Source organism: Salvelinus fontinalis, chromosome 39 (assembly GCF_029448725.1).
Source record: "Salvelinus fontinalis isolate EN_2023a chromosome 39, ASM2944872v1, whole genome shotgun sequence".
Taxonomy (NCBI): Eukaryota; Metazoa; Chordata; class Actinopteri; order Salmoniformes; family Salmonidae; genus Salvelinus; species Salvelinus fontinalis.
The window spans coordinates 5464352-5490291 of NC_074703.1; the positions used below are offsets into that span (position 1 = coordinate 5464352).

Here is a 25940-nt window from a genome sequence, read left to right on the forward strand (position 1 = left end):
CTGAGGTGTTAGGCTGTCTAATGGGTTTCCTTCAACTGAGATGTTAGGCTGTCCAATGGGTTTCCTTCAACTGAGACGTTAGGCTGTCCAATGGGTTTCCTTCAACTGAGATGTTAGGCTGTCCAATAGGTTTCCTTCAACTGAGGTGTTAGGCTGTCCAATGGGTTTCCTTCAACTGAGATGTTAGGCTGTCCAATGGGTTTCCTTCAACTGAGACGTTAGGCTGTCCAGTGGGTTTCCTTCAACTGAGATGTTAGGCTGTCCAATGGGTTTCCTTCAACTGAGACGTTAGGCTGTCCAGTGGGTTTCCTTCAACTGAGACGTTAGGCTGTCCAATGGGTTTCCTTCAACTGAGACGTTAGGCTACCCTCTGGTGGTAAAAAGGTGTATGTCAACTGTCCCATTAGATAATGACTCCATGACACAATATATTTATCTAGTTTTCTTCAATTTATGAGAACATCATATAACATCTAACAAACAAACTGCAGGAAAATACAGTACAATAGTAAACAATAAAACCAACAAGAATGTCAAAGCAACTGAAACCAATGTCCTACTAAGACATATAAAGAACATACATTAAAAAACAATCAAAATCTGATTAAAGGCCTCATATATATATACACATAGACACTGAGTATATAAAACATTAATAACACCTTCATAATATAGAGATGTTACCCCCCCCCCCCCCCTGTACCATCAATTCATCAGGACATGGACTCTACAAGGAGTCAAAGGCGTTCTACAGGGATGCTGGCCCATTTTGACTCCAATGCTTCCCACAGTTGTGTTCATGGACCATTCTTGTACCACACAGGAAACGGTTGAGTGTGAAAAACCCAGCAGCGTTGCAGTTCTTAGTACCAACCGGTACTTCTGGCAGCTACTACCAGAGCCTGTTCAAGGGCACTTAAATATTTGATCTTACCCATTCACCCTCTGAAAGGCACACACACACACAATCCATGTCTCAAGGCTTAAAAACTTTTGAACCTGTTCTCTTCCCTTCATCTACACTGATGGATTTAACAAGTGACATCAATAAGGGACCATAGCTTTCAGCTGGTCAGTCTACAGTCGTGGCCAAAAGTTTTGAGAATGACACAAATATACATTTTCACAAAGTCTGCTGCCTCAGTTTGTATGATGTCAATTTGCATATACTCCAGAATGTTATGAAGATTGATCAGACGAATTGCAATTAATTGCAAAGTCCCTCTTTGCAATGCAAATGAACTGAATCCCCCAAAAACTTTACACTGATTTTCATCCCTGCCACAAAAGTACCAGCTGACATGTCAGTGCTTCCCTCTTTAACACAGGTGTGAGTGTTGACGAGGACAAGGCTGGAGATCACTGTGTCATGCTGATTGAGTTTGAATAACAGACTGGAAGCTTCAAAAGGAGGGTGGTGTTTGGAATCATTGTTCTTCCTGTCAACCATGGTTACATGGAAAGAAACACGTGACGTCATCATTTCTTTACACAAAAAGAGCTTCACAGGCAAGGATATTGCTGCCAGTAAGATTGCACCTAAATCAACCATTTATCTGATCATTAAGAACTTCAAGGAGAGCGGTTCAATTGTTGTGAAGAAGGCTTCAGGGTGCCCAAGAAAGTCCAGCAAGCGCCAGGACCGTCTCCTAAAGTTGATTCAGCGGCGGGATCGGGGCACCACCAGTACAGAGCTTGCTCAGGAATGGCAGCAGGCAGGTGTGAGTGCATCTGCACGCACAGTAAGGAGAATACTTTTGGAGGATGGCCTGGTGTCAAGAAGGGGAGCAAAGAAGCCACTTCTCTCCAGGAAATACATCAGGGACAGACTGATATTCTGCAAACGGTACAGGGATTGGACTGTTGAGGACTGGGGTAAAGTCATTTTCTCTGATGAATCCCCTTTCCGATTGTTTGGGGCATCCGGAAAAAAGCTTGTCCGGAAAAGACAAGGTGAACGCTACCATCAGTCCTGTGTCATGCCAACAGTAAAGCATCCTGAGACCATTCATGTGTGGGGTTGCTTCTCAGCCAAGAGAGTGAGCTCACTCACAATCTTGCCTAAGAACACAGCCATGAATAAAGAATGGTACCAACACATCCTCCGAGAGCAACTTCTCCCAACCATCCAGGAACAGTTTGGTGAACAATGCCTTTTCCAGCATGATGGAACACCTTGCCATAAGGCAAAAGTGATAACTAGGTGGCTTGGGGAACAAAACATTGATATTTTGGGTCCATGGCTAGGAAACTCCCCAGACCTTAATCCCATTGAGAACTTGTGGTCAATCCTCAAGAGGTGGGTGGACAAACAAAAACCCACAAATTCTGACAAACTCCAAGCATTGAATATGCAAGAATGGGCTGCCATCAGTCAGGATGTGGCCCAGAAGTTAATTGACAGCATGCCAGGGCGGATTGCAGAGGTCTTGAAAAAGAAGGGCCAACACTGCAAATATTGACTCTTTGCATCAGCTTCATGTAATTGTCAATAAAAGCCTTTGACACTTATGAAATGCTTGTAATTATACTTCAGTATTCCATAGTAATATCTGACAAAAATATCCAAAGACACTGAAGCAGCAAAGTTTGTGAAAATGTATATTTGTGTCATTCTCAGAACTTTTGGCCACGACGGTATGTCAGAGAGAGCAGGTGTTCATAATGTTTTGAACACTCAGTGTATATACTTCATTTAATTAAAACAAAGACAATTTAAAAAGTACATACTGTATTTGTCAACACAACATGTAGTGATATAAAACCCAAACTACACTGACCTGACAACCTGTAAAAACTATTTCAGCCTGAGGCAAGTGCATGAAAGTGAGTAAATATACTTCTTTCTAGAACCCCAGAGAAAGTAGAGAGATGATAATAAGATTTATTGTCACTTTGAACTCATGCCTGGACAGAACATTAGGCAGAGTGTTTGTCTGATTGATAGAATGCAGATTAGAATGCAATATCCTGAGTGTCAGTCTGTTACTGCTTTCTTGTCAACTCCTTTTTTTACATGACAATGAATGACAAGGGGATGTTCTCAATTGCATATTCCTCAAGTCCTCTCTCCTTGTCTCCTTCTCAAAAACCATTGGAGAAGGTCAGAGGGAAGAGAAGGAGAGTGGATGCGAGGAGTATGCAATTGAGAATGCAACTCTTCCAGTTTACATGTGAAGTTTAGAATGAGAATGTTTCTTGGCAGGAAATTATTATTCTGTGTAAGAAAACACTCCAGGTCATGAATGTCAAAAACTAGATAGAAATTATAATGGACCTATATATTTTAAAATAACTGATTTTAAGAAAAGGATTTCGACAAACAAATCAATCCCCCCAAAAATCTGTTTGGCCCTCAAGCCAAAACGTTTGCCCATGCCTGCTTTAGAACACATTCTAGAGTTTAGAATGGTTCTCTGACTTTAGAACACATTCTAGAGTTTAGAATGGATCTTTGTGACTTTAGAACACATTCTAGAGTTTAGAATGGATCTTTGTGACTTTAGAACACATTCTAGAGTTTAGAATGGATCTCTGTGACTTTAGAACACATTCTAGAGTTTAGAATGGATCTTTGTGACTTTAGAACACATTCTAGAGTTTAGAATGGATCTCTGTGACTTTAGAACACATTCTAGAGTTTAGAATGGATCTCTGTGACTTTAGAACACATTCTAGAGTTTAGAATGGATCTCTGTGACTTTAGAACACATTCTAGCATTTAGAATGTATTTCTGTGGATGCGGTCCTGTTCCATCTGAGACTTGGCCTTCTTCTTGAGCAGCAGGATGTGTTCAGAAAACTCCCTCACAGCCCCCAGGCCTGCAGCACTGTGGCAGGAGTATTTAGCAGCATTGATCGCCACCACTGGAGCGTCCCGGGGTACTGCACTCAGCCCAGCCAGGTTCAGACAGTCAACATCTGGTGCATCATTACCTGTAGAAGGGAGAGATGGAGGGATGAAATGGAGGTGTGAGATTCGTTTTAATTTAATTTTAAATCTTTTTAAGTGTCCATAAGGTGGTTATGGAAGTATTCTAAGCATGAGCTGATCGTGGACTACAGGAAAAGGCGGCCAAACAGGCCCCCATTAACATCGACGGGGCTGTAGTGGAGCGGGTCGAGAGTTTAAAGTTCATTGGTGTCTACATCACCAACTAACTATCATGGTCCAAACACACCAAGACAGTCGTGAAGAGGGCACGACAACACCTTTTCCCCCTCAGCAGACTGAAAAGATTTAGCATGGGTCCCCAGATCCTCAAAAAGTTCTACAGCTGCACCATCGAGAGCATCGTGACCAGTTGCATCACCGCCTAGTATGGCAACTGCTCGGCATCTGAACGTAGGGTACTACAGAGGGTAGTGCGTATGGCCCAGTACATAAATGGGACCAAGCTTCCTGCCATCCAGGACCTATATACTAGAGGAAAGAGGAAAGGCCAAAAAATTGTCAATGACTCCAGTTACCCAAGTCATAGACTGTTCTCTCTGCTACCGCACGGCAAGTGGTACCGGAGCGCCAAGTCTAGGTCCAAGAAGCTTCTAAACAGCTTCTACCCCAAGCCATAAGACTCCTGAACATCTAATCAAATGCCTACCCAGACTATTTGCATTGCCCCCTCCCCCCCCCCTCCCTCTCTTTTACACTGCTGCTACTCTCTGATATTATCTATGCATAGTCACTTTAATAACTCTACCTACATGTACATATTACCTCGACTAACCTGTTCCCACGCACATTGACTCTGTACCGGTACCCCCTGTATATAGCCTCGCTATTGTTATTTTACTGCTGTTCTTTAATTATTTGTTACTTTTATTTCTTATTCTTATTTGTATTTATTATAACTGCATAGTTGGTTAAGGGCTTGTATGTCATAATTTCACTGTAAGGTTACACCTGTTGTATTCGACGCATGTGACAAAATAAAATTTGATTTGATTTACATCTCAGAAGGGCTCCAAATAAATTGTCACGTTCCTGACCTATTTCTGTTAGTTTGTTGTATGTGTTAGTTGGTCAGGACGTGAGTTTGGGTGGGGATTCTATGTTTTCTGTTTCTATGTTGGTTTAAGGGTTGCCTGGTATGGCTCTTAATTAGAGGCAGGTGTTTGGCGTTCCTCTAATTGAGAGTCATATTTAGGTAGGTTGTTTCACTGTGTTTGTTATGGGTGGTTGTCTCCTGTGTCAGTGTTTGTCGCACCATACGGGACTGTTCGGTTTGTTTTTGTACATCGTCATTTTGTGTAGTCTATTTTCCCTGTTCGTGCGTTCTTCGTGTTTTATGTAAGTTCCATGTCCAGGTCTGTCTATTCCGTTTTGTTATTTTGTTAATCATTCAAGTGTATTTCGTTTTGTGTTTTTTCCGTCTTGTTAATTAAAATTATGTATTCACAACCCGCTGCGCCTTGGTCGAATCACTACTCCTCCTTTTCGGTTGAAGAGGAGGAGGACTACCATTACATAAATACCTTAACACGCTTTGATTGACATGAACGCACAAGTATTACTCAAAATAGAATGTTAAGAACCTTGAGATTCCACTATATTACAAACTGTACTATAAAACTAAAATGAATTAGTAATAGTAGTACTATTTGTAGTAGTAGCGGTTGTAGCATTTGTAGCAGTAGTAGCAGCAGTAGTAGCAGCAGCAGTAGTAGTAGTAGTAGTAGTAGTAGTAGTAGTAGTAGTAGTAGTAAATTGTTGAATTAAAAGAACAGTGAGTTTACCCATATAGGCGACCTCCTTCCAGTCCAGATCCTTGTCGTCCATCATGGCTTTGACTTCACACTGGATGTCCTTGCCCAGCTGTCTGACCTCGCAGCCTGTCCTCTGGGACAGATTGTCAGCCAGGGCCTTGGTCAGAAGGTCCTCACTGGACGAGATCAGGATCACCTGGAGGAGACAGAATAAAACAAATGTTTATGCTCTGTGTTTTCTATGTGAGCTTTGTTTTGTATGGAAGCTCTCTTTTTTTATAGAAGCTCTCTTTTGTATGTAAGCTCTGTTTTGTATGGAAGCTCTCTTTTTTTATAGAAGCTCTCTTTTGTATGTAAGCTCTGTTTAGTATGGAAGCTCTGTTTTGTATGGAAGCTCTGTTTTGTATGAAAGCTCTGTTTTGTATGGAAGCTCTGTTTTGTATGGAAGCTCTGTTTAGTATGGAAGCTCTGTTTTGTATGGAAGCTCTGTTTTGTATGAAAGCTCTGTTTTGTATGGAAGCTCTGTTTAGTATGGAAGCTCTGTTTTGTATGTAAGCTCTGTTTAGTATGGAAGCTCTGTTTTGTATGGAAGCTCTGTTTTGTATGAAAGCTCTGTTTAGTATGGAAGCTCTGTTTTGTATGGAAGCTCTGTTTTGTATGGAAGCTCTGTTTTGTATGGAAGCTCTGTTTTGTATGGAAGCTCTGTTTTGTATGGAAGCTCTGTTTTGTATGGAAGCTCTGTTTTGTATGAAAGCTCTGTTTTGTATGGAAGCTCTGTTTTGTATGGAAGCTCTGTTCTATGTATTGTACAGACTGAGTGTAATGAGGAAATATCAGTCCATATTCAGGTCAGAGTGATTAACACAATGTTTAACATACAGTATTTAGAGTTCTGTAATACAAATCATTCCCAGTGTTCTGTTTGTGACATTCAAGGTGCAGATTGATGGTCACTAGACTTGATAGTGAATGCTACAGATTATTCTCTTATCTGTTGATAGTGATTGACACCAGACTGGAGGTACCAGGTCTGAGGACACTGATTATTCACTGTTGTATTGTACTGACATTGTGTGAACTCAGTTGATTCTGTAGCAGCTGGACAAGTCACTGCCTTTTGTTTTGTCTTCCTACAAGCCTCTGGGCTGGTGTTTACAGAACATTTGGTGTTGTCTGATTAGGATATAAAGGGTCTGTCTCCAAGAGGCTGGTGTTTACAGAACATTTGGTGCTGTCTGATTAGGATATAAAGGGTCTGTCTCCAAGAGGCTGGTGTTTACAGAACATTTGGTGCTGTCTGATTAGGATATAAAGGGTCTGTCTCCAAGAGGCTGGTGTTTACAGAACATTTGGTGCTGTCTGATTAGGATATAAAAGGTCTGTCTCCAAGAGGCTGGTGTTTACAGAACATTTGGTGTTGTCTGATTAGGATATAAAGGGTCTGTCTCCAAGAGGCTGGTGTTTACAGAACATTTGGTGCTGTCTGATTAGGATATAAAAGGTCTGTCTCCAAGAGGCTGGTGTTTACAGAACATTTGGTGCTGTCTGATTAGGATATAAAGGGTCTGTCTCCCAAGATACATTTTCTCTGCTTATGGACTGGAGGTGTCTGTCTTCCTGTTGCAACTTGTAATAAACCAGATTGTTGATTGACTTTGATTGACTTTACAAATGACTGCTCTCCTTTTTGTTCACCTGGAAATTCATATTACAACATAGACATTACAACATAGACATTACAACATAGACATTACAACATAGACATTACAACATAGACATTACAACATAGACATTACAACATAGACAATACAACATAGACATTACAACATAGACAATACATTAATTTGTGGTAGCAGTCATTGTAAAAAATAAAGTAACACCTGTCTTTCACTGTTTGATCTTTTAAAACACAATAAATGAATCACCAGTATTCATCACATTATATTTGTATCTCTACTCCCTCTCTCTGCAGTGTGTGTCAGTGTGTGTGTGTTCTATAGGTTCTATATGTACAGTATCTGTACCTCCACCCCCTCTCTCTGCAGCATGCGGATACCCATAGTATCTCTGGTGTTGACTGAGACCATCTCCTCTCCAGAGACAGAGATGAGGACGCGGCCGTCAGTCAGACAGCCGGAGACATTACACAGCAGCAGACGCACCACCTCAGGCTTGTCCAGGCCAAAGTAACCAAACCTGGAGAGGAACAACACACACAGGGAAATACACCTCAGGCTTGTCCAGACCAAAGTAACCAAACCTGGAGAGGAACAACACACACAGGGAAATACACCTCAGGCTTGTCCAGGCCAAAGTAACCAAACCTGGAGAGGAACAACACACACAGGGAAATACACCTCAGGCTTGTCCAGACCAAAGTAACCAAACCTGGAGAGGAACAACACACACAGGGAAATACACCTCAGGCTTGTCCAGGCCAAAGTAACCAAACCTGGAGAGGAACAACACACACAGGGAAATACACCTCAGGCTTGTCCAGACCAAAGTAACCAAACCTGGAGAGGAACAACACACACAGGGAAATACACCTCAGGCTTGTCCAGGCCAAAGTAACCAAACCTGGAGAGGAACAACACACACAGGGAAATACATTTGGACAACCACTCCTCTGTGTTACAGCAATGTTCATTGTGTTGCTTTACCACTAAATCAAATTATATTTAAAGTGCATTCAAATAAACACTTTCAGAGAGAGAGAGACAGAGAGAGAGAGACAGAGGAGACAGAGAGAGAGGAGACAGAGAGAGAGACAGAGGTGGTTCGGAGTGAATGACTTGAACAGAGAGTGAACTTGAAATTCTAAGTCAGAGATTTCAGACTACCTCAGTACTCTCTGTTCTGCCACGGGCCAGTCGATATCCACATCAATATCCACACTGTACTCTGGCAGCATCTCATAGTAAGCCCACCTCCCCCCCTGAGAAAGACAACAACACAAAGGGCATTTCTATTAGCATTCAAAACACCAGTTAACAATAGAATATCTAGTAGTATCACAGATCAGTCCATCTCTCAGTGTGTATGTTGTTTCTAGTCAGGCTCACGTCCACTGAATGAATAAACGTTATTGATCCCCTGAGGGGAATAGGGTTCACCACCAGCAACAGACATACACATCAGGGCCTGTATTCATAAAGCATCTCAGAGTAGGGCTGCTGATCTACGATCAGGTCCCCCCTGTCCATATAGACGTATTCATAATGATTGAAAAGGGAAAACTGATCCTAGACCAGCACTCCTATCCTGAGACGCTTTGTGAAAGGTCCCTGATGGGGTATAGTGCCAGTTACCTGCAGGCCTCTCTCTATCGTCGCTCTGGTATAAATGTAGAAAGATCCGTTCTCACACAGCTCTCCATCCCAGTCCTGTCTCCGGGGCCTGTTAGAAGGGTCTAAGTTCAGAGACTGGGTGGCTACACTACCTGAACAGGAGAGAGAACACATAGTCAATGTTTTGGTTATAACTAGAAACCAGACTACTTCCTGGTCAGGAGAATAACTCATTTGTCTGAACACCCCTCATCTCTCTATTGTGATACACAGTGATTAGTGGTGGATGGAGTTACTTCCATGTAATGTGCTTGTGAAAGGTACTATATTTACAGTTGAAGTCGGAAGTTTACATACACCTTAGCCAAATACATTTAAATGCAGTTTTTCACAATTCCTGATATTTAATCCAAGTAAAAATTCCCTGTCTTAAGTCAGTTAGGATCACCACTTTCTTTTAAGAATGTGAAATGTCAGAATAATAGTAGAGATAATTATTTATTCCAGCTTTAATTTCTTTCATCACATTCCCAGTGGGTCAGAAGTTTACATACACTCAATTAGTATCTGGCAGCATTGCCTTTAAATTGTTTAACTTGGGTCAAACGTTTCGGGTAGCCTTCCAGAAGCTTCCCACAATAAGTTGGGTGAATTTTGGCCCATTCCTCCTGACAGAGCTGGTGTAACTGAGTCAGGTTTGTAGGCCTCCTTGCTCGCACAAGCTTTTTCAGTTCTGCCCACAAATTTTCTATGGGATTGAGGTCAGGGCTTTGTGATGGCCACTCCAATACCTTGACTTTGTTGTCCTTAAGCCATTTTGCCACAACTTTGGAAGTATGCTTGGGGTCATTGTCCATTTGGAAGACCCATTTACGACCAAGCTTTAACTTCCTGACTCATGTCTTGAGATGTTGCTTCAATATATCCACATCATTTTCCTACCTCATGATGCCATCTATTTTGTGAAGTGCACCAGTCCCTCGTGCAGCAAAGCACCCCCACAACATGATGCTGCCACCCCCGTGCTTCACGGTTGGGATGGTGTTCTTTGGCTTGCAAGCCTCCCCCTTTTTCCTCCAAACATAACGATGGTCATTATGGCCAAACAGTTCTATTTTTGTTTCATCAGACCAGACGACATTTCTCCAAAAAAAAATAGCTTTGTCCCCATGTGCAGTTGCAAACCATAGTCTGGCTTTTTTATGGTGGTTTTGGAGCAGTGGCCTCTTCCTTGCTGAGCGGCCTTTCAGGTTATGTCAATATAGGACTCGTTTAACTGTGAAAATAGATACTTTGTACCTGTTTCCCCCAGCATCTTCACAAGGTCCTTTGCTGTTGTTTTGGGATTGATTTGTACTTTTCGCACCATAGTACATTAATCTCTAGGAGACAGAACGCGTCTCCATCCTGAGCGGTATGACGGCTGCGTGGTCCCATGGTGTTTATACTTGCGTACTATTGTTTGCACAGATGAACGTGGTACCAGATGAACATTTGGAAATTTCTCCCAAGGATGAACCAGACTTGTGGAGGTCTACAATTTCTTTTCTGAGGTCATGGCTGATTTCTTAGATTTTCCCATAATGTCAAGCAAAGAGGTACTGAGTTTGAAGGTAGGCTTTGAAATACATCCACAGGTACACCTCCAATTGACTCAAATGATGTAAATTAGCCTATCAGAAGCTTCTAAAGCCATGACATCATTTTCTGTTTTCCAAGCTGTTTAAAGGCACAGTCAACTTATTGTATGTAAACTTCTGACCCACTGGAATTGTGATAGTGTGAATTATAAGTGAAATAATCTGTCTGTAAACAATTGTTGGAAAAATTACTTGTGTCATGCACAAAGTAGATGTCCTAACCGACTTATCAAAACTATAGTTTGTTAACAAGAAATTTGTGGAGTGGATGAAAAACAAGTTTTAATGACTCCAACCTAAGTGTATGTAAACTTCTGACTTCAACTGTACATGTTAGTCATTTAGCAGATACTCTTATAAACACATTTATCATTGAGCATTAGTTAGTCATTTAGCAGATGCTCTTATAAACACATTTATCATTGAGCATTAGCATCTTACATCAAGATATGATGTGTAGCTGTTTTCAAACACTAAATATCTAGGGCACTAGAGTTTTTCCTGGCTCTGGTCACATGGTCAGGACAAACTCCTGACCCTACTGATAAAGTGAGGGACAGTTTTTCCTCAGGCACAGTGTAGTGGAAAATGTTATAAGCTGTAAACACTGTGTTCTTTCTCAAGGTTGGCATGTTCTGTAAACTGTCAGACAATGAGAATTGTTGTTTTGTGTTATTAAGTTGCGATGTGCTTATGGTTTGTTCACAGGGTGTGAGTCAAGCAGAAGAGGAACTAGATACAAGATAATAGCCTCCCTCACTCTCCCACCCTGATACTCATTCCTTGTATCTGTGTCTGCTTAGTCATGCTTAGGAAACTTGTGCAGCGGTATAAAGGACAAGTGAAGGGACTGACTCCTGACAGACCTGTACATTAAGTTGGAACCTCTCCAGTTAACTGATAATAAGTGTAAGGTCCTAAACATAACACACGTCTGTCCCGTACCTCCTTTCTTCACCTCCTGCCAGCGGAAGTGGTGTTGTCGGACCACGGAGAAGACGGACGTGAAGCCCTGCTTGGTGATCATCTCCAGGGCCTCCTTCAGGTGGAAGGGGTGCAGGCAGGGAGACGTGGCCTGGATGTGACAGATCACATCCACCTCTGGAGGAGGACAACACAACAGATATTTGATTTATCCATTATTTAATCAGGTAGCCACATATGATATGACATATGAATAAATCTACATGGTTACTGTTGACATCTGTATCTATGGAGTAGGTCCCACTTCATTTGGATAGCCCCCTATTCATGGGTTGTCTATAGCCGCTCTCACGCTATCAACAATCTACCACCTGAAACTCTTAATACCAGACATGCTTCTACATCTGCATTGCTTACTCTTATGGGTTTTAGGCTGGGTTTCTGGATAAGCCCTTTGTGACTTCTGCTGACGTAAAAAGGGGCTTTATAAAGAAATGTGATTGATTGATATGCAACACTTTCCTAGGGTTGGGATTAGGGTTATGGTATTAGAAATTGAATTAAAAGAAAACAGCATGTGAGCATTATCATGTGATCATGTGAGCAAGATCAGGGGTGCACAACTGTGACTGATTGGCTGGAGAGTGGTGAGTCAGACCACACACCTGGTTTCCCAGACGGGTGTTCTCAGGTTCTGATTAAAAAGCAGGGAGGAAAAACAGCAGCAGGATCTGCGGCCCTGAAGGTCGTATGTTTCAAGTGTCTCGGAGTTGGAGTGCTGATTTAGCTCATAGATCACAACAAAGAAGACTACATGGACAGGGGGGACCTTATCCCAGATCAGTATTCCTATTCTGAGATGCTTGATACATGCCGTTCCAGAACCTTACCCAAACTAGCTTGATTCCTCATGCCTCCCTCCTTGGCTCCTTCTCAAAGCACATTGGAGCAGAAGATTTGAGGCTCCTCCACTCAGATCTCCTCCTCTAATGCATTTTGAGAAGGAGTCAAGGAGAGAGGACATGAGGAATCAAGGAAATAAACTTGACATTCACCCCCTACCTGGGTTTAATCGGACAAATTCCTGGATGGTGTCGAGAGAGCTGGAGGAGTCTTTGGACACCTCTGGGCTCCTGCGGTGAACCTGAGCTCCCCATGCCTTGGCTACCTTCTCAATGTCATCATGGTCAGTTGATACCCACACACTGGGAAAAAGAAGGGGAGAAGTTGATTCATCAGGCTTTATGACATGTAGACTACATCAGTGCAATCCAGTCTTGTGTGGCCAAGCCCAAACCAGGGGGTTCATTCAGAGACTGTACACTAACTTTCAGACAAACTCTCTCAATAAGATTCTGACATGGGTATACATATTTATACAACAAACAGTTAATAATGTATAGTTATGACCAGGAGTTAAAGTAGATGTGATTTCTTCCCAGTTTGGAACCTCGTATGTGTGAACATGTGTGTACTAAAACAATGTATGGGCCTAACAGGACCGGCTCTGGACGTTCTGCTGCCCTAGGCAAGACAAAAAAATTGCCACCCCCCTCCTTTCCCCCTAAACTAGAATAGTGTAATGCAGGGGTTGGCAATAGGTTTGGCCAAAGGACAGTTTTTTTCTCAGCTAATAGTCAGTAGAACAGAACATAATAGAGGTCCCATTCATGATTAAACTACAAATTAAACAGATTTTAACACATCTGGTTACTAGGCTATATAATGTCAATAACATATCCTAATAGTTTCAATCTGATTACACTGATAAAATCTCAAATGTCTCTATTAAATTATTTTGTTATTTTCCTTTGTGCGTTGATTGGGGTAAAACAGCTTGCAATCAAGACAAAATGTCACTGAAAAAGTTTCAAAAGAAAGGTGAAAATGCAAATAGAAGTTTCAGGGAAGAATGGACAGAGGAATAGGTATTCTTACCATATTTCTCCTATATCAAACCAGAGTGTTGTCACGTTCTGACCATAGTTCTTGTATGTTTTGCTTGTTTTAGTGTTGGTCAGGACGTGAGCTGGGTGGGCATTCTATGTTGTGTGTCTAGTTTGTCTGTTTCTATGTTTGGCCTAATATGGTTCTCAATCAGAGGCAGGTGTTTTGTGTTGTCTCTGATTGGGAATCATATATAGGTGGCTTATTTTGTGTTGGGGTTTGTGGGTGGTTGTTTCCTGTCTTTGTGTTTTCGCTGCACCAGATAGGGCTGTATCGGTTTACCACATTTGTTATTTGTATCGTGTTCACTGTTTATCGTGTTATTAAACATGTTGAGCACTGGCTACTCTGCGTGTTGGTCCGATCCCTGTTACAGGCTCCCGTTACAAGTGTCTCGTTTGCAACTAAACGGTTACTGTTTGCAAATCATTAAATATTAGACATCCTTATGAATCTAAGCATGGCAGTTTCAAAAGATACCTTTCCACCCAGACAGAGCCTCGACGAAGTAGAAACATGTAAGCTTTAACTGCTGGCTACTCATCCGTTGCTTAACTCAACAACATAATTGCTTCCCTAAAAGCTGCCGGAGTTTAAACATATACTCTTTTCAGAAAGTGAAAAGTTCAATTAATAGGGATAAAATAGCCAAGTATCATTGTTTTGGGGTAGAATAATGTGAGGTGTTATGTGTAAGGAATTGTATTAGATATTGGTAACTTGTTTTAACAACTTCTCAACATTAGCTATGGTTGACACAATATACACACTCCCTTTTATATTGGACATATGCTGGACTCATTGGACACATGCACGACTCCCACAACTCCCCTCCCCCATGACAATCACTCAGACACACACAACTCAGGGTTGGAGCTCCAGACAAAGAACTACCTCAGGAACCAATGGAACGTGGACACCAGGCCTGTACAGGACTACCCAAGACCCAGATCGACCAATCGGAAGGCCAGACTCGCAGATCAACCTACTTTGCTTGTTGTCTATATATAAAACTGTACAACTGTGGAAACTCGCCCCTTTTCCTGACGACCCCATACGGATCAGATAGAAAGAGCCGTGCTGCACGCTTTGCATAATATTTTTACACTTGAATAAACCTGCCTTATTATAAAATTATCCACCTCGTCCTATGTCTCCACTTGGTCTCCTGTCTCAAGTAAAACGAATTATCAACAGACTTGGTAGGAGAGGATGGTTAAAACATATTTGAATTCGGCCCAATAGAAAATTCATCGGACAGGAGACGAGAGGGAGAAAGATTCAAGAAGGAGAGGTGACCCGCTCGAGGGAGACGTCGGCGATTCAACTCACCCAGGAAACTGATCAAAGAGCTCGAAAATATTAAGGTAAGCAGAGCCGGTTTAATCAAAATCTGCATATTGTATTATAGCCAATATCTAAATTCAATGATCAGAAGTACTGAGGTGAGTGTGAATTGTTGCTAAATTTATGTGGAATTGTTTAGAATCTAAGGCATTGTGTAAAGATATTTGCGAAGTATAAAATCAAGTCGTATTAGTAATCTGGAACTAGTTGAATTATTCTTCAACTAGGAGTATCGGGGATAAATCTAAGCTTGATGCTGTTCAAGTCGAATTAGTAATCTGGGACTAGTGGACATGGCACCCCACTAGGAGCATCGGTGATAAATCTAAGCTTGAACTAGGAGTAATGGTATTAAACTTGAAACTCAAATGTATTTGAAATGTAATGTAGCCTGTTCAAGTCGTATTAGTAATCTGAGGCTAGTGGAAATGGCACCCCACTAGGAGCATCGGTGAGAAATCTAAGCTTGGCGTATTGGGATTCAAGTCGCATTAGTAATCTGGGACTAGTTGAAACATTTTTCAACTAGGAGCATCGGTGATAAATCTAAGCTTGAAATAGGAGCAAGGGTATTAAACCTGAAACTCTCCAAATTAATGTGGTTGAAATGTAATGTGATCTGTTCAAGTCGCATTAGTAATCTGGGACTAGTTGAAACATTTTTCAACTAGGAGCATCGGTGATAAATCTAAGCTTGAAATAGGAGCAAGGGTATTAAACCTGAAACTCTCCAAATTAATGTGTGTGATTGAGCGTTCCACGAGATCTATTGCTACTAATTAGCTATAAGCTAAGTTCAGGCTCCGTTAGTGGTGACCGCCGAGTCAGAATCTGGGTGCCACGGTGAAGCAGCCATTTACGGTTGATGAGTTGACCTGGTTTTCCCCTCTTATACTGTTGGTAAATCCTTAAGGGATAGAATTCATTTGAAAATTATTATAGAAGCGCGTGAATTACTAGTATATTGTCCCCAAAGGAAAATTTCTGAAATGTTTTGGCAAAGTATTTAATTAATCGGAAAAAGTTTAAATTAACCGGGAAAGTTAAAATAAATAATATCTCTCGAGTTAAAGGTCTTATAATTGCCATTCCAATTATATCAGGAGCGCCTGAATTCATTAGTATATTGTCCCCAAAGGAAACTTCTGAAATATTTTGCCAAAGTATTTAATTAATTAATTTAGCGAAAAGCAATAATATTTTTTTTATTATAAATACCCAAAACTGTCATTCCAATTATAACAGGAGCGCATGAATACATTCGTATATTGTTTCAAAAAGAGATAGCTGAAATATTGTTGGAAAACGAAAATAATTCATCAAATACACGGCAATAAAATCCTTTGTCCACGCGAGTCGGACACCAGACTGGGGGAGGTTAGAGGAAGAAAAATACATCGCTGGTTTCGATCAGTGACGGGCTAAAGTATACAAAGATAATAATAGACCCAGACATAGCTCAACGACAAAATGACCACGACTATCGTCCCCAAACACAAATTCAACGAATATTTAGATCAGAGAATGAAAGACAGAGCAGGCGGGAAATTACACTACAAACCCGTTAAAAGAGTTTGGGAAGAAGTGAGGCTGAGATGGATTCAAGCAGGCTTCCTTAGTGGAGTCGCCCCATCAAAAGGGCAACTCCTCATTATGGAGAAAGAATTGGAGGAAGCAGTGAAGCAAGGGATAGAATGTGAAGTTGATAAGAATAAGAGTCACTTATTTAAAAAAAGAAGGGACAAAGCAGAGGGAGAAGGCAGAGGCTGAGATGAAAATAGGATTATGGGCAATTGAGGAAATTAGAAAAGCTCTCCCTTACCGGAAACCTGATACGATGGGAGTGGTCACTGGAGCACCAACTGACACCAAAGAGGGCAGGTCCAACAATAATGACGCCCCACCTACCACCACAGCAGCCCCATCGGCCCCAACCCATCTCAGGGGCACTGTGGGGTTAATGGCAATTCCCCAGGCTCAGTTCAACTCCCATGTGCATCACCACATTACCCAATACAATAAGGGTAAGGGAGGGGCTGAAACACAAATCCAGTCCCTACAGGTACAACTTTTGAAACTACAATTGAAAGAGGCCCAGAAAGGAGAGAAACCCAAGAAACAGATGGTGGCTGAAGACCAACAACAAATCTCACAAATCATTGAAAAAACTGTTTCCCGAATGATACAGCAACAACAACTACCCATCTTCACCCAGCAGGGACCACCTATACACCCACCCCAGGAGCAGCCATTCCAACTGCCGTATGCCTACCCGTTTCAGCCATACCCTTCGTCGGAACCACCACTACAACCCTACTACCCACTACCACAATCAAACTATTCACCCACATGGGGACAGCCCCAGAGGTACTCTGGATCTTATGGAAGCTGTCATAATTGTAAACAAGCTGGGCATATGGTGCGACAGTGTCCGCACCCAATAACCCCGGCCCAAAGCCAGTTTCTGGCCAAAAGGGGACGAGGATACGCCCCTAGACCAAGGGGGAGTCAGGCCAATGATGTATCAACCACGTGCGGCCCTTCAACCCGCATACAATCACCCCAATCCAGACCCGAATCAGCAATCACCTCCCCCTTTTCAGGGCATGGCTGACGAATATGCCCCATGGCCCTGAAGCTGCTCACCACTAACCTACACTCATCATTGACCTGAACTACTGAAGCATCAAAGGCTTTTGCACTCTTGAAAACAGATCTCTAAGTGGCAGTAGCCCTAACAGCACCTGACTAAAAAAAAAAAAAAACAAGTTCCATCTGGATGTTTCTGAAAAGGAAGGATTTACATCATCCATCCTTTTCCAGAACCTAGAGGGGGAGAGAAGAGTGTTGATGTATCACTCCTCCAAACTGGGCCACATTGAAGAAGGACAAATCACATGCTCCAGGTATGTGGCTGCAGTGGCAAAAGCTATTGGAAAAACAGCCCACATGATAATGTGCCATCCATTGGAAATCCACACCCACCATGGGGTTGCAGCATATCTGATGAGCAAAGAATTCACGTTCAGCGCTGAAAGGAAAACGAAAATCCAGAATAAATGCACACAATCACACATCACATTTGTCAACACTGACAAAAACACGGCAGACGCACTCAATGCTGAAGGTCTACCCCACTCCTGTGCAGAAAGAGCTGCACAGGAACTGAAACGGAGACCTGACCTGGGGAACGAACCACTCACCAACACACACAGATATGGGGAAAGACAATGTGACAAATGAAAAAAGGTACCTGTTAGTTATGGTAGACAGGTTCTCTAAATGGGTTGAGGCAATACCAACAGCAGGGGAGGATGCAAAATAGGTCATTAAGTGGCTGCAAACCGAACTCATGTGTGTTGTTTAATGACAAACGCTCCATGTACCAATAGGGTCGGATGTGTAAATGTCAACTGATTAATGGATGTGGTTTAATGATGGGGTTAGTGTACAGGCCACAATCTCATAAGTCTCGTGGAACGCGCCAATCAAATGTATGTGCAGGTTTGAAGTTGATTTGGGTTAAAGTCCTGCCCCTGGCGTTGCTGGCCATGATAGCCTCTCCAGGTGCAGGCACCCATCTCTCTCCTCATGAGACAATGGCTGGAGGAGTCATGCTGGGTTCACCAAGGAAGGGAGGTCATATGCCCGCCCTTGATGTACAACAAATTGTAATGTTTGATAATTGACGGAACTTTCTGCAGCTCTCTCCACACAGATTCACAAGGTCCAACGGGGAAGCAGAAGGGAGATCTGGCACACGGAAGGTAAAAATTGGTGACTGGGTGGGGTTAATGTCCACAAGAGAAAGTGGCTAGAACCCAGGTGGACTGGACAGTACGAAGTGAGGGAGGTTACTTCACACTCAGTCCAGGTCAAAGGTAAATCAGGCGCACCTTGGCACCACCTCACACATTGCACTCCAGCCCCAATCCCTTCTAGAACACTGACAGAAGTCAGAGCTGATTTAAACAGCTTAAATTCGATTCCAAATGAAGACATTCCTGACTCAGGTGATGCGGTATCAAACTCCGCCTCCCCTGATAAAGGAACCTCGCCCAGTTAGAGGGATATTTCTCCCTCCCTGGGCAAGGCTAGGGATATCTGGCCCCTTATTTGACATTTGGGGTGTCCCTGGGCACTTTCACATGGTTAATAGAATAACTATAACCGGATCCCCATGGATGTATGTCACGGACACTCTAGTCTAACTAGGTAATAATAGATTAAAAAATTTTAAAAAATAAAAAATTTAGAAAACAATAGTTAAAATAAGAAACTAATATGGCTCAAATTGAGAAGGTTGAATAAGAGTGGGTGGAGAGCTATGCAGAGAATGGACAGAAGATGGCAGTATTGCAGCACCCAAATGGTCTCCCAGCCGACTGGTTGAATGCTGGTGACATAATTTTGTTTTTTGGAGTAAACATTAAGGTTAAGGGTTTCCGTGTACCCAGAGATAAGATATCTTAAAAGAATACACTCATATGGGAATAGGAGTTTTACTTTCTGAGTTTTATTTAGGCAAGGGACTTTGAGAAGATAAAGGGTTCTTTTGGTATGTTTAGATATGGAACACGAATGTAGGTGTAACATTTTGACCTGTTTTCTGTTTCCATTGCATTTTCCGGCGACTTGATCACTCGCGGGGAAATGTGGTGAGAATAATGAGATTGTGTCATTTGGGATACTAGTTTTGAGGTAAATTGATTATAATAGAGTTTATAACTCTTGACCATAAGGTAAGCATTTGTATTGGCCATTAGAAGATAGAGATAGGTTAATTAAGGTTATGTTAGGACTTTAAAGGTTGACACTATAAGACCTGTGGTTATTTTTAAATCCATGCAGATAAAGTCAAAACAGTGAGACACTTAGTTAATATTGTAAAGGAACACACAGTTGTTATTGACTATTATTACAAAAAGGCAGACAGATGGGTCTACCCCGCACTGTTCAGACCTTGAAGGTTTGAGAGCAGAGTGGGGAGGGTGGACCAGGAAATGAGCAAGGTAGGCTGTGAAATAAGATAGGAGAGAAAGGGGTTAACATATATAAGCAGCACAGATACATTTCAAAGTAGATAAGTCACTTGACAGAGAATTAGAAAAGAATAGATATGAATGTACGCCAAAGGGAGAATTGGATATGCGGGGAATAAAAGGGACGTTCCTAGAATATGATGTACTAAGTTATTATTTAGAGTAGGTAAGGTTGATACCTGGCCAGAGCCAGGTATCAAACGAAGGAGGGTACATTGTGGACTAGGAAAGGATGGGGCCTATTGGATAATAAACTTATTTAAAATTAAACATTTATAGCTAAAAAAATAAATAAATAATTAGGCATAGAAGTTAAATATATAATCAGAAAGAACAAATGAGGAACTGTTTGCTAACCAAACCTGTATGTCCAAGAGTTTATACATTGCAGGTGAATTAAGGGAGAAGGTGAATCACTCGACCTGGGGGCATATCGCACTTGGAGGGTGAGACACACTGACACTGCCGAATGATCACAGAGTTAAGGAGAAGAACTGTTGCTAATAGAGCTCGGGGATCAACTCCTTAATGAAGAATTCCCTGCCCCTGACCTTTCCTCACTGTGTTCGTTCATAGAAGTGAAAGTGTTGCTTGATCTCTGGCTGATGATGTGTTCTCTGGGAGAGGGTGGGGTTTTACAGGACTGCCTGTAGTCCTGAGCTGTCTGATAAGGATATGATGGGGAGGTTACCATCGCAGTGCTGCCAGAACCACCACCAGTTCCAACGGACCAGGGTTCAGCCGGCCTCCTCCACCACTTCAAGACCAAGTCCCACGCCATCACCTAAGCTCTCCAATCTGGTACAGATAATAAATATAAAAGACATCTCAGATAGTGAACATTTGGGGACTGAAACTGTTTATGAGGAAAGGGAGAATATGTGTTTGGCCTACAAAACACTTAATAGAAAGGACTGTGTCGTATGTGGACATGCCAGACCTATTCTGGCTGCTCACCCATTTGTCCTAAGTAATGGGGAAGGTTGGATGTGCATCCAAATTTAACCCTGTGTAAAACTCTGAGTCTTGTGTTCCCAGAAGTCCCTCCCCAGAAGGACCGTGGGGAGTTAAGGCATATGGGGGACCTAACAGCTGTAACACTGGTACAGGTAGAGGTATAGACTATGGAAGGCTCCCTGCTACTACCTGCATCACTAATACCACTATTAACTAGAGGTGTTGCTGATGTATGGTGGATGTGTGGACCTGCCAGGCGGTTGACCCCATTTTTGAAAGGAAATTGTCGTTGCTCATGTGTTTTGGCCAGTCTGATACCACCGTTGGCTATTATGATAGCTAATCAACTTCTGGGAAGATACACAGGACACAGAGGCTTGGGACCAACCCAGGAGACGGCAGAAACGTGACGCTCCTTGGTCCGAGGGTACAGATAACATGCACACCAACCTGTTGGGGGTCCCAATAGGGGTCCCCCACGAATTCCGGACATTAACCAGGAATGATGGCCTGTGGCATCTGATGCCCATCATTGGCCCAGCTATTGTTGATGTTAAAACAAAAGGTCTGGATCAATTATAAACACACCCACACAGGACTTACAGGGATGGCTGAACAATTGGATGCTACCTCACAAACCAGTAGACACAATAGACTAACACTGGACATAAGTCTGGCCAACAAGGGAGGTGTAACAGTGTTGCACGTTTGTTCCTAACAATACTAGTCCGGATGGGAGCATTTCAAAAGCTCTGAGTGGGTTGGCAAGGTTATCAGTGGAGATGAAGGGTCTTGCAGGTGTGGAGGAGAGTGGACTGTTCCCCTGGCTGGGTGGTTGTTTTGGTAAGTACACTGCAAGGACGATTACTGGATTTCTGACACTAGTTGTGGTTTTTCATTTCTGTGTTGCCTGTATCATACCTTGTTTGAAGAAGTTTGTTACAGATGTGTAAGGGGCCTCTGGTTGATGCTCCAGTTGGAGAGGCTGATACGAAAACGAGCTTCCGCAGGAGAGTGGGCTGACAGAGGAGGACCCTTGGTTTGCTGTAGATGATGTTGTTGAATGAATAAAAAGTGTCCTCCCTGTTGTGAAGGTTTGAAGTTCCCGGGTGGCGACGAGCCCACCTGGTACAGGTTGTATAGAGGGATGGACCGGAGGGTTTAACATATTCTCGTTTTTTGGTTTACTAATGTGTGGTTGGCCACTCCAGGGGTAGTTATTGGAGTGGTCTCCTTTTTGGTCCTTGCTCATTTACGACTCAACTTACATTGATGCTATTGGTGTCCCTAGGGGGTGCCAGATGAATATAAACTGGCGGACCAAGTGACAGCTGGGTTTGAATCATCATTTTGTTGGTGGTGTACAGTTAATAAAAATGTGGACAGAATTAACTACATTCATTTTAATGTCCAGAAACTGGGCAATTGGACTCAACAAGGCTTCGAGGCGGTCCATGGACAATTGGCAGCTACGTCCCTGATGGCATTTCAAAATAAAATCGCGGTTGATATGTTATTGGCTGAACGGGGGGGGGGTCTGTGCAAATGTTTGGTGAACAGTGTTGTACTTTCATTCCCAATAACACAGCTACGGATGGGAGTCTGACTGTAGCATTGGAGGGACTTCGTACCCTTAATGGTAAGATGAAACAGCATTCTGGAGTGGACACTACTATGTGGGACTCATGGATGGATGCTTTTGGTAAATATAAGACGCTGGTTTCCTCCATCCTAGTATCAATTTCTGTTTTTGCGGCCATTCTTGTACTTTGTGGATGCTGTTGCATTCCATGTGCGCGCACGCTTGCTAGCCGTGTTATAACTGCAGCCATAGACCCTAATCAGGAAAGGGCCCAAATGTTCCCATTGCTTGAGGATGGGGAAGCTGGACCTGTCTATCTATTTGAGGACTAAGATACTTTTATGTCACGTCTCTTGTGAGACGTGAAGAGAGGGAATTAAAAAAAATTGTCTTCTGACAAATTTTATCCCTTAGCTTTGTCTTTTTATATACTTTTATGTCACGTCTCTTGTGAGACGTGAAGAGAGGGAATCAAAAATTTGTCTTCTGACAAATTTTATCCTTTAGTTTTGTCTTTTTATATACTTTATGTCACGTCTCTTGTGAGACGTGAAGAGGGGGATTTGTAAGGAATTGTATTAGATATTGGTAACTTGTTTTAACAACTTCTCAACATTAGCTATGGTTGACACAATATACACACTCCCTTTTATATTGGACATATGCTGGACTCATTGGACACATGCACGACTCCCACAACTCCCCTCCCCCATGACAATCACTCAGACACACACAACTCAGGGTTGGAGCTCCAGACAAAGAACTACCTCAGGAACCAATGGAACGTGGACACCAGGCCTGTACAGGACTACCCAAGACCCAGATCGACCAATCGGAAGGCCAGACTCGCAGATCAACCTACTTTGCTTGTTGTCTATATATAAAACTGTACAACTGTGGAAACTCGCCCCTTTTCCTGACGACCCCATACGGATCAGATAGAAAGAGCCGTGCTGCACGCTTTGCATAATATTTTTACACTTGAATAAACCTGCCTTATTATAAAATTATCCACCTCGTCCTATGTCTCCACTTGGTCTCCTGTCTCAAGTAAAACGAATTATCAACATATGTTTTGTTGGATATGCGTCTTGGTCAGTTTAGCTCGGGAAATGCCGCCGTTGTCAAATTTACCACTCTAGGTGTGTCGGTGTTGTGCCGAAAATCTCCCCCCAGACAGATTTCTCCCCCCTGCGCGTTCTTCACTGCTGCGACTTACTTGCTAGTTGAGATTTCTGCTCTTCACTCCGTTGTCAGTTTAGCCTACATTTCACTGATCTTAGTAGCAGAAAGCATTTTTGTCTGCAGTTTATTTTGTATTAGTCTATAAATAAATCTATTTGCCAAAAATCGTCATCTCTCCCATGTCTTATTCGACTAGTATTTTTGAAAGTGTAAGGATAATAATTCAGCCATAGTAGTTCTGGAATGTTTATTGCTTGCCAACATTTTACTCCCTCTATGTTTAATATAACACACACACATACATTCATTATTAATTTCAGTTGTCTATCCTGACGTGAAGTTTATTCTATAGAAAGTATTTGACTCTGATGTGTCCCACATAAAGTATTTGACTCTAGCCACAAAAGTAAGGAAATTAGAAGGGTGGGGGGATTCTGACAGGGGAGAGTTTTGGCACACCGGCCGTGGGTCCTAATCATATAATTCTATCTAGAATCCCTATTAATTCAATAGCATCTCTGTGGGCCTAGTCATAAAGATTTGTCCTTTGACTTTTAAAATGTATTACCTTTTATTGTGGCATAAACACAACCAGTCATGGTGTTTTCATCTGATTGTCAAACAATCATAATCAAATGGCTCCTTTACAAGGCTACCTGCGCACGTTCATTTGGTGCAGCTAACTAACGTTACTATTAACAAAGGCGTCGGAGCAAGTCCATATACCGTAGCTAGATTATAAATACATTTTACCAAAAATGTAACTGAATTAACGTTACCTGTCAAACTGTTTGGAGTCCACTGCAGCTCTGAGAACCCATCCAATGAGCGGGACACCGGCGAGAACTTTGATATTCTTCAGGGGGATCCCCTTACTGCCTCCCCTCGCGAGGATCAGGGCTGCGATGTGTCTCTTCTCACCGCTGTCTTTAATAACCTTTGCTTTTCTGTCTCCCACATCTTCGATGCCCGATAGAGTACGTTTTTTTGCAGCAGCCATTGAAAGGATCAGTAGCCGGGTGGGCAGACAAGAGTCTTGTCGAGACGTGGCGGTAGTCTCAATGTAGCTAATAGCGGTAGCGATGGATAGCAGTCTTCTGGAGGATCTAGCACCTTCTTGCGTTCTAACTCACTGTAACTAGCTAGCTACGTACTTAGTTTACATGACCTACTACGGCTTACACTGTGTGAAGGAAATCCTACAAATTAGCACCTTCTTGCGTTCTAACTCACTGTAACTAGCTAGCTACGTACTTAGTTTACATGACCTACTACGGCTTACACTGTGTGAAGGAAATCCTACAAATGTTACATGTACACAGTAAAAAAAGAGAGGCGTATACCTGCTAGCTTTACTCTGAGGTAATTTCAATAACGCTTCCTTTTGTTGCCATAGTAACAATTTCAGTTGAACTATTTACTGAATTTATGACTGAATTTATTCTTATTCAATGTCAGGAAAACGATGATCGCGCTTCAATGAGGGGATTCGATCATCTGACCTGGGTTTCCCAGGTCGGAGGAGTTTATTTTGGGTAAAAAGTGATTGCATTCATTTTGGAACCGGGCTGCCTCCCGGGCGTGAGCCAGGTTCAAATGCTGTGTTCATGTATCCGTCGGAACTAGGAAACTCTGAAATGTTCGACTTGCAAAACGGTTGAAAGTGACAGGTGTATAACTACAGATAGCAAGTCGTAAATGTCAGAGTTTCCTTGTTCCGATTAGTATATGAACGCGACAAAATTCGCTCAAACCCAGAGTGACGTAGCCTAGGCTAAATAAAGCACGTGGGGGAATGAGTCGGATTATGTGTTTTCACATGCAAAAGTCATTGCTTTTTTATAAAAATAAAAACAACGCTTAATCTGCCTTCCCAATGAAAACTGGTTCGAAAATTCGAACATATATTTTATGGAAAAGAGATGTATGTTTCTGGATGATGCACCATGCTGCCTTGTTGACATGCCTTTGAAGTGCCGTGGAATCCCAAACCATGCCCTCACCCCTACAAACTCTCTGAGGGCTCCACTGTCACGTGTTGCTGACTAAACTCCCAGAGAGTGATTAGGGTATCAATAGAGTACCACAGTATGAGTCATAATACCCATAAAACCTAGCGGCGAAACAAGGAAACGGTTCCAATCGTTTTTCCCCCCATTCATCTTTCCCATAGCGGATTTTAGAAACACTTAAAATAAGGGCTGTGTTTCATGTAGGCTTACCCTGGAGTGACATTTTGATAGCCGTGTGAATCTCGATAGGACAAGGTGACTTTGATCAATATATTCGCCTGTATTTACCTCCCAGAAATGCTAATGCT

General features: G+C 42.3%; 1 protein-coding gene across 2 annotated transcripts; it reads right to left on the minus strand.

The window, feature by feature from the left end:
- Positions 1–701: 701 nt before the first annotated feature.
- On the minus strand, positions 702–24829 carry LOC129838464 (N-acylneuraminate cytidylyltransferase). Of its 2 annotated transcripts, XM_055905428.1 has the most exons (9): positions 24400–24828; positions 12623–12765; positions 11582–11737; positions 9018–9148; positions 8550–8644; positions 7936–7966; positions 7731–7871; positions 5737–5902; positions 702–3936 (listed from the first exon to the last, which is right to left on the minus strand). In XM_055905428.1, exons 1-9 carry the CDS (start codon positions 24618–24620, stop codon positions 3722–3724), a joined length of 1299 nt encoding a protein of 432 aa, XP_055761403.1. In that variant the 5' UTR covers positions 24621–24828; the 3' UTR covers positions 702–3721. The 2 variants fall into 2 exon arrangements, with proteins under 2 accessions (XP_055761403.1, XP_055761402.1); XM_055905427.1 differs by lacking the exon at positions 7936–7966 and having other exon boundaries at positions 7731–7902; positions 24400–24829.
- Between the last annotated feature and the right edge of the window lie 1111 nt (positions 24830–25940).

Excerpts from the sequence above, each read along its gene's own strand:
- LOC129838464 (XM_055905427.1), bottom strand. The coding sequence starts at position 24,620 with ATGGCTGCTGCAAAAAAACGTACTCTATCGGGCATCGAAGATGTGGGA. Across the intron at positions 11,738-12,622 it reads ATTTGTCCGATTAAACCCAG|AGGTGGATGTGATCTGTCAC; the intron begins GTAGGGGGTGAA and ends GTCCTCCTCCAG. Across the intron at positions 7,903-8,549 it reads GCAGAACAGAGAGTACTGAG|GTTTGGTTACTTTGGCCTGG; the intron begins GTAGTCTGAAAT and ends GTTCCTCTCCAG.